Below are 13,232 nucleotides of genomic sequence, written 5' to 3' on the forward strand. Positions count from 1 at the left end.
GAAATAAAGGAAAACGTTAGCAAAATAGGAGTAATCATACACGAGTAAAACAAGAAGTATGTGGAACACAGTATGCAAAGGATGATAGAATACTTTAACACTACTAAAAAGTAAAGGGGAGACCCACTTTCTGGTCCCCCTTCTATCTCTCTTAGATGCTTTCTTTCTCTTTTTTCCTACTCTTACCCTCCATTGCTCCTAGAATTTGTTCTTCGATTTAAGAGAATACAAACTCACATTTCGGATATCTAGCATGTTTGGGAGTTACATCTATTCCCCCTATATCATTTTGGAGGTCTTCCACTGGTCGAAGGTAAAAGTTTTCTTTCATAGGTTCTAACTTTGGCCATTTTGCTTCAAAGACTGTAACTTGTTTCACAGGCTCTCACTTGTTTCATAGATTCTGGTTTTTGTTTCATAAATTCTGGCCTTTGTTTCAGCTTTTGTTTCAACGGTTTCTTAATTTTAAGTTATGTGTTTTAAATGTTTGCCAACATATATGTTCTCCTTAGATGGCATCCTACTAAAGGATAACAAGAGTTTTCTTTATGTCATTGATTGTCTTGCGATTAGATGGAGGTGTTGACTAAAAGACTTTCATACTAAGATGAACATGTAAATGTTACAAAGAAAATGTCATTGTGATTGTCATCCTAAAATATGTGTGGCTCTTGATCTTAAGTTTCTGTGTATAATATTTAACTGTTTTCTGTTAACATTATACAAGGATTCAACTACTAAAACAACTATGGTTAAGAAATAATATCCCATCTAACTGTGCTTTATATTTCAAAGTGCTTAATGTCCCGACAAAATTACAATAGTTAAAGTACTAATGTCACTGATCTTGTCTTCTGGGTCTGGAGACCAAAACTAGAAAGGTAACTGGGCTATGAGGACAGCCAGTACTTTGGCTCTGGCCCCAAAAGGTCTAGAAGATCCAGAATACAAAGGAACCTTTGCTACAAGGATCCTACATCTTTGGTAAGTCACTCAACTTCCTGAGCAGGGAGACTGCTGGGCACCAGGGGGTAAATATACTGGGTGCCAAAGGAGAGTCACAAAGAGGGAAAAGTCTCCCATGCTTTCACTGAAAGCAACATGGTCGAGTAAGGCCATGGCCCATCTTGATGGCTGACACAGAGGAGCTGAGAGGCTCTGTGCATGATTCCAAAATAATGCCTAAAGAGACTTAACTGACCTTGATAGATAGCAAGAGGTTCATGTTGACTGACACAGGTCTCACTTTAACTTGGTCTTAAACACCCAGAAGAAAAGAATAACCAAGAGGTATAAAATAATGCCATAGTGATAAAGCTAGATATAAAAAGGGACTCCAGTCATTGACCCCTTCTAGCAGTTGTCAGCTCTACCAGAACATGGTTATGGATCATTAGGAAAAAAATATGTTTAAAATCTGTAGGAGCTCAGCTAGTTTTATATTTTCTTAGTGAAATCTGTCCTTCAAATTGTCTCCTCTCACAGCTAAAACTAGAGAAACTGTGACAAAGTACGAGACTTACAGATAACCTCTATCAATGAAAGAATCTAAGACCAGCAGGTTCAAGCACTATTTCAATTTCTAAGTGTGATCTTCTCCCCAACCTGCCCGTTCATTCCAGTGTGCTCATGCTTAGATTGTGCATCTTGCCTAGAGGCTGCCAAACTCCAAGTGGTCATACAAATGGAGCCAATGACAAATGTGCTAGACTTCTTTTACTGGGATCTACCAGATTGACCGTGTAAACAGCACATAACTGCTAAACTATACGACTTCTATGTTAGATTCTGAAGTCCCTTGGACCTTCTTATCCTCTTTGTGGGCTATATTCACAGCAATCCTGCTGACCTTATAATTTGTCCCATGTATTCTTAACTGTTTCTTTGGCTTTGCCTCCTTCATATTTAAAAGCTATGCAGCTACCAAGATGACAACGCCTGAAACCTATGGAAGGCCTTTAGATAGACCCTCTCTAGAGTAACTCACAACTATGATCCTCTTCAGCTGGAAGTAGCCAGAGCTATCTTCACCCTTTGCCCCCTCAAAGCAGTTAGGGGTACTTCTTCAGAGGGGGGAATATTGCAGATAGGTAAGTTAATTAGATATCTTGTAGCCAGTTAGACAGGGCCACCCTCAAGGAGCCAACGCAACAAAGAGCCAACAAGGAGGACAACCAATACACATTCACTGGCCAGAATCGTAAAAGGAGAGAAACTGCTATACCCTAGTTCTTCCCCTGGGGATAAAGAGCAGTGACTGATTTTCTACAGTGATCAATCACGTGGGGGGGGGTCTTAGCCCAGGGTTTCCAGGAAATATCCCTGACCTCCACCCTTATTGAAAATCCTTGTACACTTGCTACATGACTTGCTCCCCCACTTGACCCCCACTTAATCAATATTACCTGGGTGACTGTACTTGTAATCTTCTTTTGAGACACGGTCTCACTATGTAGTTGAGACTGACCTGGAACTCACAGCCATCCTCCTGTCTCAGCCTCCCGTGCTGGGATTACAGGTGTGCACCACCACGCCTGGCTCTGTACTTGTAATCTTAATGGTTGGTCATGGTTTTGCCCCACCTCATGCCCACCTTGTAATTTTCCACTGGGTCTTACAGTTTTGTCCAACTTTGTACCTGCCTCACCTCATGGCTTTGCTTGTACAAAACATCTTGAAGAAGGGGGGTGAGCGCGCAAGCCACTTTCCCATCCCCCTTCTGTCTCTTTTAGGCAGCTTTCCTTCCCTCAATAAATTTTTCCTACTCTTAAAAAAAAAATAGGGGGGTCAGAGATTTAGCTCAGTGGTACCACACCTGCCTCCCAAGGGCAAGGTCCTGAGTTCAATGCCCGGTACCAAAAAAAAAAAAAAAAAGTAAATAAAAAATCTTATAGCGTGCTTGTAAATATGTGAACATATCTAAAGCACGGTGAGAGTAAAATACAAGTTCTAACACTGAAAAAGTATGAACTAGCTACATCCAGTAATACAGATGTATCTCAAGGCTGACTGAGAAACCAGACAGTGGAATATATATGCCATTTATTTAAACTTTAAAATGAGCGAAACAAAATCAACAGTGTTAGAAGTCAGAATGCAGTTTTCTCTGGGAAGGAGTAATGACTGGGGACACAAAAGAGTCATAGCTGGTATTTTTTTTTTACCTAGGTGGTAGCTATGTGTATGTGCTCACTTTATAACTGAACTATACATTTAAAATGTCCCCTACCATCACAAAAAAGGAAAGAGCACAGCAGCAGACAGGGTTTCCATTAGGCTAACTTTGGGCGAGAGAAAGGTTACAACTCTATGCAAGTTTGCTAAAGTATTATCACTGAGAAAACACAAACTGATAAGTCTGGCTGCTTTGGGAGGGTTAGATGGCAGTTAGGGAAAAGAGGGAGACTACTTTTCATTGTATAGTTTTTTGGTATACATTGTCCAAAATAAAATGAAATTATTGTAAAGTAGTAAATTTTTAAAAATTTTAATCAAATTACCCACAAATATAACAATCAAGAATAGATTGGGAGGGGGCAGGGATTTAGCTCAGTGGTGCATTCACCTGCCTCACAAGCACAAGGTCCTGAGTTCCATCCCTGGTACCCAAAAAAAAAAAAAAAAGTGATAAAGGAAGTAAAGAAGAGAAACAATGGGGAAGTAAACACCACCCATGATATTAACTTGGGCCACCAAAGTGCCAGATAATCCCAAACCTCATTTTATAGCTACTATTTACTGAGTGTTTACTATGCCTCTCATGATACTAGAGATACTAGATCCTGTGTACTTAGTGATACATAGTACATTACTATCAGTCTTGACAACAATCTGCAAAATAGGCACTAACTCAATTTTAAAAGTTATGCTCGGAAAATGATTTTCTTTGGATAAAGAAAGTGTATTTACTATTTGTACTGTTTAATCACTGCAGTATTTCAAAAACAAAATTTCTGGCTCTACTATGTACAAAGCTGTACCTAAACATAACCACATTCACTTCCCAGATCTACTGCCATAAAAGAATTTAAGGCACAGGAACTTAGGGAAGGTGAAGTTTCCCATTTATATACAAGGAAGCCTTACCTGACAGAACACCACACCCAGAATGAATGAGCAATCAAACAGAATCAGAACCAGTAAACAAGGGTGCTATCAGCTTTGTATTTACAAACAAGACATTAGCTAAAACTGCTTCCCACGCCCATTTTTTTAAACCATAAAATAGAAAGTTCTGTCATTTACCAGAAAGAACCTGGACTTTTCCACTTACTGTTTTGAACAATGGCTTTCAGTGGTGAAATTTATCAATTCAGACAATAGGCTCAAGAAAAAATTGTGCAGGAGCTGCCGTACAGAAGGTGCAAAACTTAATTTTAAGCATTTTAAGTTAACTACAGGCAAATTGCAGTAACAGAGACAGGTATCTTAGGCTCTTGGAAAAGTCAACACTGGCCTGACTCCTAGTCATATGCAAAAATACTAATATCAACCTCACAGTGGTTGTGACAGAATTAAAAGCTGTCTCTGAGAACACAGCATACGTTTCTTACAGATAAGTACATAACATTTACATGTATCTGAAAGAGTGACTTCTCAACACACGTAATTTTCTGCAGGCAAGATTTTATTCAAGTGTACTCAGACAACGATATTTGTTGAAAAATCCTTCAGCAGGAAACCATTATCTCTGGGATGTGCCCACGCTTCCACTTTGCCGGGACGCCGGGATGGTAATCAGTTTCCATCCGGCTTACCACTGCTGACGTTCCCAACTTTCTACCTGTCTGATAGAGAGGGGCCTGAAAATACCCGCTTTCCCCTCTTCGGAAAGAAGGAATTACGGACCCTCAGGCTGCATGAGCCACAAATGGAAAAACAAGCGCGGGGGGTGGAGGGGGACGACGACAAATACTCCCAACAACGCAAGGCCAGGCGCTAAGGTCAGAGACCACACAGGCCAGAGGCTTGAGAAGACGACCCAGGACGCGGAGGCGGTGACGCCGATCCGACCCCCAGAGCGCCCCTGTCGTCTTGCCGTCTGGAGGTGTCTTTGTCCCGGCCGGCCAGTCCGCCGCCTCTCCCCAAAGCTCCGGGCGCTGTGATCTATCAGCCGCCCTGGAGAAGGCCGAGACAATCGTGGCGCTCGCCGCCAGCAGCTCAGCTAGCCCGGCTCGGCCCGACTTACTAACCGGCTGGTAGACGCCATCTTCCCGGCCACTGCGGTGCCACCAACAGCTGCGCCGAAAACAGGAAGCGATTATGGTGGCGAGACGCTCAGCCACAGTCTTTTATATGAGTCACCCACGTAGTCGTAATAGGGCGTGGCTACGGGTCGGGAGCAAGGCCAAGAACAATAGGACACCGGATCCGCGAGCTTTGCATTTTCTTTCGCCTATATTTCCTTTTTGCGATGTGCTATCTATGTTGCTGGGGGGGAAAAAAACCCAAAAAACAAAAAACAACTACATGGGAGATATCTCAAAGGAACGCTGCAAACAGACTACATCAGGGCTACTCTTAATCTGAATGAGTTAAAAGAGAAAAACCCGGCTTTTTGGAGAGCGCTAAGCCCACATCCCTAAACACAAACCCCTCCCACCTCAGTACTCTAGTGCATGTCTTACTTTCTCGGAGTGATGATCCTTTCTTACTAAGGAATTAGAACAGAGAGGGAGGGAGGGAGATGGAGGGGGTGTGTTAGGCCCTCCAGGACCTCCGTGTAATTTCGCGCTCGGTCATCAGCTAACATGCTGTTGCCTTCTTTTGGCACGCCCTTGTCCTTTAGCTAATCAGCATAGAGGTAACAATATCTGCATTGCATAGAGTTGGCAGGAGATGAAACATAACCTTGTGAGAGGGTACTGTGTGCTGTGAGGCACAGAGATATGGGTCCTGCCCTGGTGGGGTTCCCCTATACCCCCACCATTAGCCTTTGCAAATTTGACTGAAAGCTAAGCATAGAAAACTTGGCAGAACATCTAAATACTGTACAAGGTCCCTAGATCCATTAATTGATTGTACTAACTTCAAAATGACAAAAACAATAACACTTTGCTGACAATACGTTGCCCCTGATAATAAGTTTTAGAAGTTTGAGACCTACCTAAATTTGATAGAGGAAAAAAAAAAAATCTTTCCAGAATCAACTTAGATTATCTAGTAATCTGTCAAGGGAAAAATCACAGCTCTTTCATAATGAATCTCTCCCTTTGCGTTGCCAAGGAAAATTTAAATAAATCCTGTACCTTCACTTGCTTTTAGTTGACTTAAAACTCACCAGATCTGGAGAAGCCGGACATGGTGGCACATACCTGTTATCCCAGCACTTGGGAGGCTGAGCCAGGAGGAATGCTGCAAGCTTAAGGCCAGCCTGGGCTACACAGCAAATTCAAGGCCAGCCTCACTTCAGAGTGAGACCTTGTCTCAAAAAACACAAAAAATAAACAAGCAAAAAAATCATTAAGTTTGGAAGTCACACACCTGGGCAATACATTATTACTTTGCCACTAGCTTTGCTGTAGAAAACTCCTTTCATGTGTGAGTCATGACGGTAATGGTCGTCTAGGATATTTCCAGGAACATGAAACCTGGTTTTGCTAAAAATACTGACTCTTCACTTGGTCCGCAGATACCTGGTATGTGACTGCAGCACGATAAAAATACTTAACCTCTCCGTCCTCATATTGTATCTGTCTCCTTTGCTGTCCTAACCTTTGGGTCAGATTCTCCTCAACTCTGCATGTTGACATATCAGTCATTTGAGAAATGTTCTGTCCCAACCATACAAGATTAACTTGACCCACACTTGGTTAGCCTTCTGACCTCACCTTCAAGGCTAATGACACCTACCAGCCTCCATGACAGAAAAGATCACAGTGGACCATACAAGGAATAAAAAGAGATGGCACTCAAGTGCCTGGAAGATCTCCACCTCAAAATGATGGAATATTTCACCCATTTATTATCTCTCTTCCTCATTATATTATTAAAGTGCTCATGCAAGAGCAAGGCTTGTACTTGTTATTTGTTTGTTTGTTTGTTTGTTTGTTTTGAGAGTCTCACTATGTAACCCAGGTTGGCCTCAAACTTGTGGCAATTCTCTTGCCACCACACCTAGTTTTTATCCTTATTTTTTAACATGCAATGTGTGTACTGGCATATATCAAAACTGCACAGGTGCCCAGAAATTACCACCTCTATGTGCTTGAACGTCACCCTTCTCCTGCTTTGACTTCCTTAACAGCAGTCCCTGCACTGACCTCCAGGAAATAGCTCAGGTCTCTCTCCTATGTGGCTCTGCTTTTCTTCTGATGAAAATGGCTTTGATAAAAGCCTTGTCTGAGCCAGGCATAGTAGAGCATGACTATGATCCCAGCGCTATGGGAGACTGAGGCATGAGAATTGCAGGTTGGAGCCCAGCCTGCAAAATTTAGCAATTTAGCAAGACCCTGTCTCAAAATAAAAAACACAAATGATTTGGGTTGTGATGGCACATGCCTGTAATTTCAGGACTCCAAAGCCTCAGACAGGAAGATTTTAGAGGGTTCAAGGCCAGCCTGGGCTACATAGTGAAGTCCTGTCTCAAAAGGGGAGGGGAGCATCGATTAACTCAATGTCAGAGCCCTAGGTTCAATCCCTAGTGCCAAAACAAAATAAAACAAAAAACAGCCTTGTCTGGGAACTTTCTTCTGGCTTATTCTTGATTTCTATCTCTAGGAGGCTAAAGAGCCTGGGCTTTGCAGCAGATTTAACTCTTCCTTTCTTTCTCGTCTACTACTGCTATTTTCATCATGGCCACTGTGTTCACTTCTTCCTGTGGTCAGCTCTCACCCTGTAGAATACATGCATTTTCCTCTGTTCGGTTGCCCTAAACTCTTTCTCTGAAAAGCATGCATCTTTTCCTATCTTTCCTGAATGTAAAACTTTGCTACGTTTTGCGCTTGTCTTGATCAATTCTTTCCACAGAACAGAAAGAAATGACAAACCACCTCTAGAAGATGACTCCAGCACTCCAAAACCCAGTGCCATCTCAATAAAACCATTCATGCCTGTTTATAGTGAATGTGTATTCATCTCCCAGCCCCAGAAACACTAATCTATTTTTGTCTCTCTAGATATGCTCTCTAGATGTTTCATATAAAAGGGATCATATGATATTCCATCTTGTGTCTGGATTCTTTCATCTGGCATAATGTTTTCAAGATTTACTATATTTATCTCATGGCTTCACTTTAGAAACATTGATAACTGAGTGTCTGGAACAGAAGAGTCTGGATGGTGCTATTGGAGAAGATAGCAATTTCCTGACTTAAGCATGGTTTGATATATTTCTTTGGAAATTTTAAGACATACTGCTGGAATAGGAATAAGAGGATTCAGCGAAGTGTATGGGCAGGTGTAACAAACCCCTACTGTGAGAAAGTCATTTGTGTTACCATGTTTATAAATGCGAGGGTTTCCTAAATTTTTTATCATGTATGAAAATGTTCAAATACCACCAAATTAGAGAAAATAATATAACAAATCACTATGTTTTATAGCTTGTATCTAAATGTTTTCCAAAGCCTCTTACAGCCATAGGGTATTTTCTTTCCTTTCTTTTCCTTTCTTTCTCTTTCTTTCTTTCTTTCTTTCTTTCTTTCTTTCTCTTTCTTTCTTTCTTTCTTTCTTTCTTTCTTTCTTTCTTTCTTTCTTTCCTTCTTTCTTTTCCTGGTACTAGGTATTGAACTCCAGTCCTTGCACTTGTGAGGCAGGCAAGGGAACAACTGAGCTAAATCCCTGGCCCAGCCGTATGGTTTTGTCAGAGGTGGCTGAATCTGGAATGTGTGATATTGGGATTACTGTTTGTGGTTACTAAATCAGTCCACTCATTGATTTGGCACTACCCTAATACAGGTAGTATGAATAAGACAAAAGGGGCAGAAAGACCCTGTTAAGGTCCTTGTTGCTTTTGCCACCGTGTGGGTACCATGAACTGTTCCTTCTCCGTGATATCCCTCTGCCTTGTGCCATTCTGCCTTGGAAAATTGTGTGCTAAATAAACCTTTCCCCTTTAACTTTAGGTGTTGGGTATTTTGTCTCAGCAATGAGAGAAAAGTAACTAAGACATTATGGTAATCCATCATCCTGATTAAATAGGAAGATTTGATGGTATTTATTTTATATACCTTTATTTTCCCCTTTCTTTGGTATTTTAAAGTTAATTCCAGCCAGGCATATGGCTCACTTTATTTCGTGTTTGTTTGTTTTCATTGAGTTTATTGGTACTTTTTAAATATACAGTACAGTTACATTCATCATTGGGGTCTTTTACATGACAGGTCTTGGTTCTCATTTTTTCCCCTGCCCTCCATGTGGCACACTTTATAATCCCAGCATTTGATGTGAAAGAAATCCTTGCCTCGCTCTGCTTGTTTTTCCCCACATTCTGAAGAGGACTGTGGTGGAACCCAGAGGGAAGGGAGCTGGAGGCCAGGAGAGTATCGTAGAAACCAGAGACTGATGGAATTTGTCATCATTTGGATGTTGGCTTTATTATATCTAGATCTATTTTTTTCTTTTTCTTTTTTCTGGGTAGGATAAACTCTAATGTGTTTTGCAACACAAATCCGAGGGTATTATTTTTAAAAACAGCAGAATGTGTCGCACTCTCCTCATATTCCTCTCACTGTGTAGTAGAAGTTTTCTGGCAGACGGAGTGAAAAGAGAAGGGCCTTCGAGGATTTGCAAGACCTACTCGAGACCCCTACAAATCAGGCACTCGTCCAGGTACCCCACGTTCATTATAGCATCTCCATTATGGTTATCTTGTAAAGGCTGAGAGGTTGAGCACGTAAATTTCCCAGGGTCACAATACATGAATAGTGTACATAGAATGCAAACTCAGATACTACTACCGAAATTTTTTCCATTTCTGTGTGTACAAACTATGTAACTGTTATTGTAAGGTCCAAATTACTGTGCCTTGGAAATATAGATTACATGTGTAGAAATAATCAGTATGTTTTTGTTTTATGATGAGGACAATAAAGATTTGTTTCAATTTAGGTAGGAGTAGTAACAAAAATTAATAGTCAGCTAATCCTGGGGGTACACTCCTGTAATCCCAGCACTCTGAAGGCTGAAACCAAGCCTGGCATGGTGGCACAGGCCTGTAAACCCAGCACTCTGGAGGGTGAGGCAGGAAGATCACCCCAAGTTCAAGGCCAGCCTTGGCTACATAGTGAGTTCAAGGCCTGCCTGAACTATATAGTAAGACTCTGTCTCAAAAAATGAATAATCATGTTATTAATAATACTAGCAATCCCTCATATAGTGCTTATTATATGCCAGGAACTATTTCTTAAGGCTTTTCATATGTTAACTCAATCTTTCCAACAACTCTGTAAGTTGACTGTTGTTATTGTCCCCATTTCATACACAGAGATGGAGAAATTGAGGTATAAAATGGTTAAGTAACCAGCCTGAAGTCATAGAAAATGACAGACCTAGTAAATGGCAGAGCTGGGATCAGAACCCTAGCAAGATGGCTCCTAATTTCAAGTGAATATAGAGATATTTCAATTTACAGAGAGTTTAAGATCAGGGAATGGATTTAAAAAGCAGCGTTCCCACATCAGTCATTGTGGGCTTGACTTCACGGGCAGCTGTGATCAGCCTGTGGTCCACACAAGGGCTCTTGAGTGTGAAGTGCTCTCTAAACTGAAATGTGCCTGGCTCATATCCCATTGCGACATGGACTTACATATGTTGTTTATTTATTGATTCCTTTGAAGCTTTGTTTGTGTCTTGCCCTTTGTTTGAGAAGAAATCCAGCCTGTCACTGGGAAAAGCCAGCAACTTCCCGAAGAGCCATCAGTTCCCATGTAGGCTTGAAACATTAATCTGCTATAAATGGAAAGTTTTAACTGTCAGTTGTCTCTTTGTGGAATCAGGGGCAAAGATTACTAGAAATCAGTTCTCTTTTTACTTCGGTATTCATCAAGCACCAATTTTCTTTTGAACTTTTAAGCTTTTTCTTTTTTTAACTTTTAATCTTTTTTTAACCTTATTTTGATAAAATAAACAGAACAAAACAAAGCAAATAATCCTGAAGGGTTCAAATTAATAACCTGTGACTGTGTTTTCCAAAAAGATACAATTTTGTAGTAGGTGATTTCAAAAGTTTCACTGTACTATTTATTTAATATTGTTTTATTATGTGTACATCTTGAAGTTCATATTTTCTCTAATAACAAATTTTTCATTTTATAATTATTATCATGAAGAATTTGAATAACAGATGAAACTGTAATTTCTTTAAAAATGTTTTCAAGTACATTGACATTAAAGTTTGCCTTTAAAATTCTTTTGATTAATTTCTTTGAGGGGTATCAGAAAAAAATGAGAAGGTGGAGTATATTCTTACTCACGTGGTCTGTTGGTCTGTTATTTGATAAAGACTGAATTTTAGCATTAGATTTTTACTGTTTCCATAAAAATCACAGACTGAATACCTCATTCTGTAAAATGAATACCCATTTTCAAATAATCTCATAGAATTAAAATCTTAAATTAAAACTCTGAAAGTACTTATTATTAAGTGTGACCATAGGTTAAGGATATTACAAAGCTTCCCTCATTACTTTCATGCCTGCTCATGATATTATAAATTGACATAGCCTTTTTAAAGAACAGTCTGGCAGTACTCCAAAAATGATTTATCTGTTAAAGCCACTGGGGCCATTAATACCACATCTGAGAACAAGGGGAAGGAAGTAATCTAAAAGAGGAGATAGTATGTTCATGAAGATGTCTACGGCATCATTATTTATACCAATATAAAATTGGACACAAGATAAAGGCTAAAAGTAAGGAACTTGTAACTTTAGTCGTAACATTCCAAACCAAGAAGCAACTTTTATGTTCAAAACAGGAGAATAATGTACAGAAGGCTCCTAACATCTAACTGCATTTCAGATATTAAAACCAGTCCAGGCACAAAGGGCCTTTTCTAAGCAATGCTCTACCAAAGCTGATTCTGTTATTTCAGGTACTTAAAAGTAAACTGCGGTAATGTTTGCACCTTTATGACTAACCCTGTTGCACAGAGAAGATACCCACCAAACACTGCTTTATATGATGTAGACACACTGTGTGAAAGACTGTATTTTAAGGTATCATCAGTTGGATTGTGTGTGTGTGTGTGTGTGTGTGTGTGTGTGTGTGTGTGTGGTACCAGGAGTTGAACCCAGGACCTTGAGCTTGTGAGGCAGGCACAGTGCCACTGAGCTAAATCCTCGGCCCTAGGACTATTTATAATAATTAAGCCAAATTAACAAGCTTTACCAAGAGAACTTCCACTTTATAGCTAGCATTGCTTTTTCTTTTCCTTAGTGGTTTTTACTTCCACAAAATTTTTCATTGGACCTCCTCATTCTCGTTATTTTCTGATCATTCCTGCCTAAAAGTTTGCTCTTTCACATTGACAAAATGAAAGACCTTACACTTCCATAAAATGGAGCATTTGCTGAGGCTATCTTTCCACTGATCTTGGCCAAAGCAGGCAGTCTCTGCAGTATCCAGATTCAGACAAGAGCACATTATCATTACTAGAATTGTTATTACTGGAGCAATAATATAGTCACTATTAAGACTTTAAAAAACATTTTTTTGGAGAACCACGCCTGCTCCCGACCCAGCAGCCATCGCTCAAGCACGGGGAAGGTAGCATAAGCCACCCTCCCACACTCTCAGACCTCCTGACTGTGCAAGTCTTTGGACCCACTCTACAAAGACAGAGGTGGTCATTAAGGGTATTTTTCTGAGTTCCCAACTTTGAACATCTTTAAAGAAAGGGTGGGGGAAACCTGTAATAGAACATTGCAGAGTTCAACCATTCAGAAGGATGGGGAACTCAATCTGGGCCTTGCAGCCTGAGGTCAGTCAGCTTCATGGGGTTCAGCAATCAGCTAACTGAGATCAGGGGTCTTGCATCCTCGCTCTGTCTGAGCCATTAAATGGTAAATACACTATATTGTAAAGTTTGTTCACTGCAGACATGTTCTAGACTGCTTCTTGATTTCAATTTAATTCAAATGATTTAAGGGTGATAGACTAGTGACTACCACAGGTGGTCAGTGTCCAAGTTGTGCTTGATCTTAATGTGTTGCTGATTGTATCAGTTGGGGTAAAGCATTGCCGTTGATTTGATGAGCTGTTTTCTCTGATGTTATGAAGATGAGAATGTC

At 40.4% G+C, this 13,232-nt stretch overlaps 1 protein-coding gene across 1 annotated transcript in view; it reads right to left on the reverse strand.

Annotated features, from left to right (window-relative positions):
* Positions 1-5,290, reverse strand: part of Gtf2b (general transcription factor IIB) — a 37,560-nt gene extending 32,270 nt beyond the window's left edge. The window contains exon 1 of the mRNA XM_010636669.3: positions 5,193-5,290. Coding sequence (XP_010634971.1) covers positions 5,193-5,209 — 17 coding nt within the window. The 5' untranslated portion in view covers positions 5,210-5,290. The remainder of the gene's footprint in view (positions 1-5,192) is intronic.
* Positions 5,291-13,232: the final 7,942 nt, after the last annotated feature.

The sequence above is a fragment of the Fukomys damarensis genome, unplaced genomic scaffold, assembly GCF_012274545.1.
Source record: "Fukomys damarensis isolate Sample0158 unplaced genomic scaffold, DMR_v1.0_HiC HiC_scaffold_33, whole genome shotgun sequence".
Classification (NCBI taxonomy): domain Eukaryota; kingdom Metazoa; phylum Chordata; class Mammalia; order Rodentia; family Bathyergidae; genus Fukomys; species Fukomys damarensis.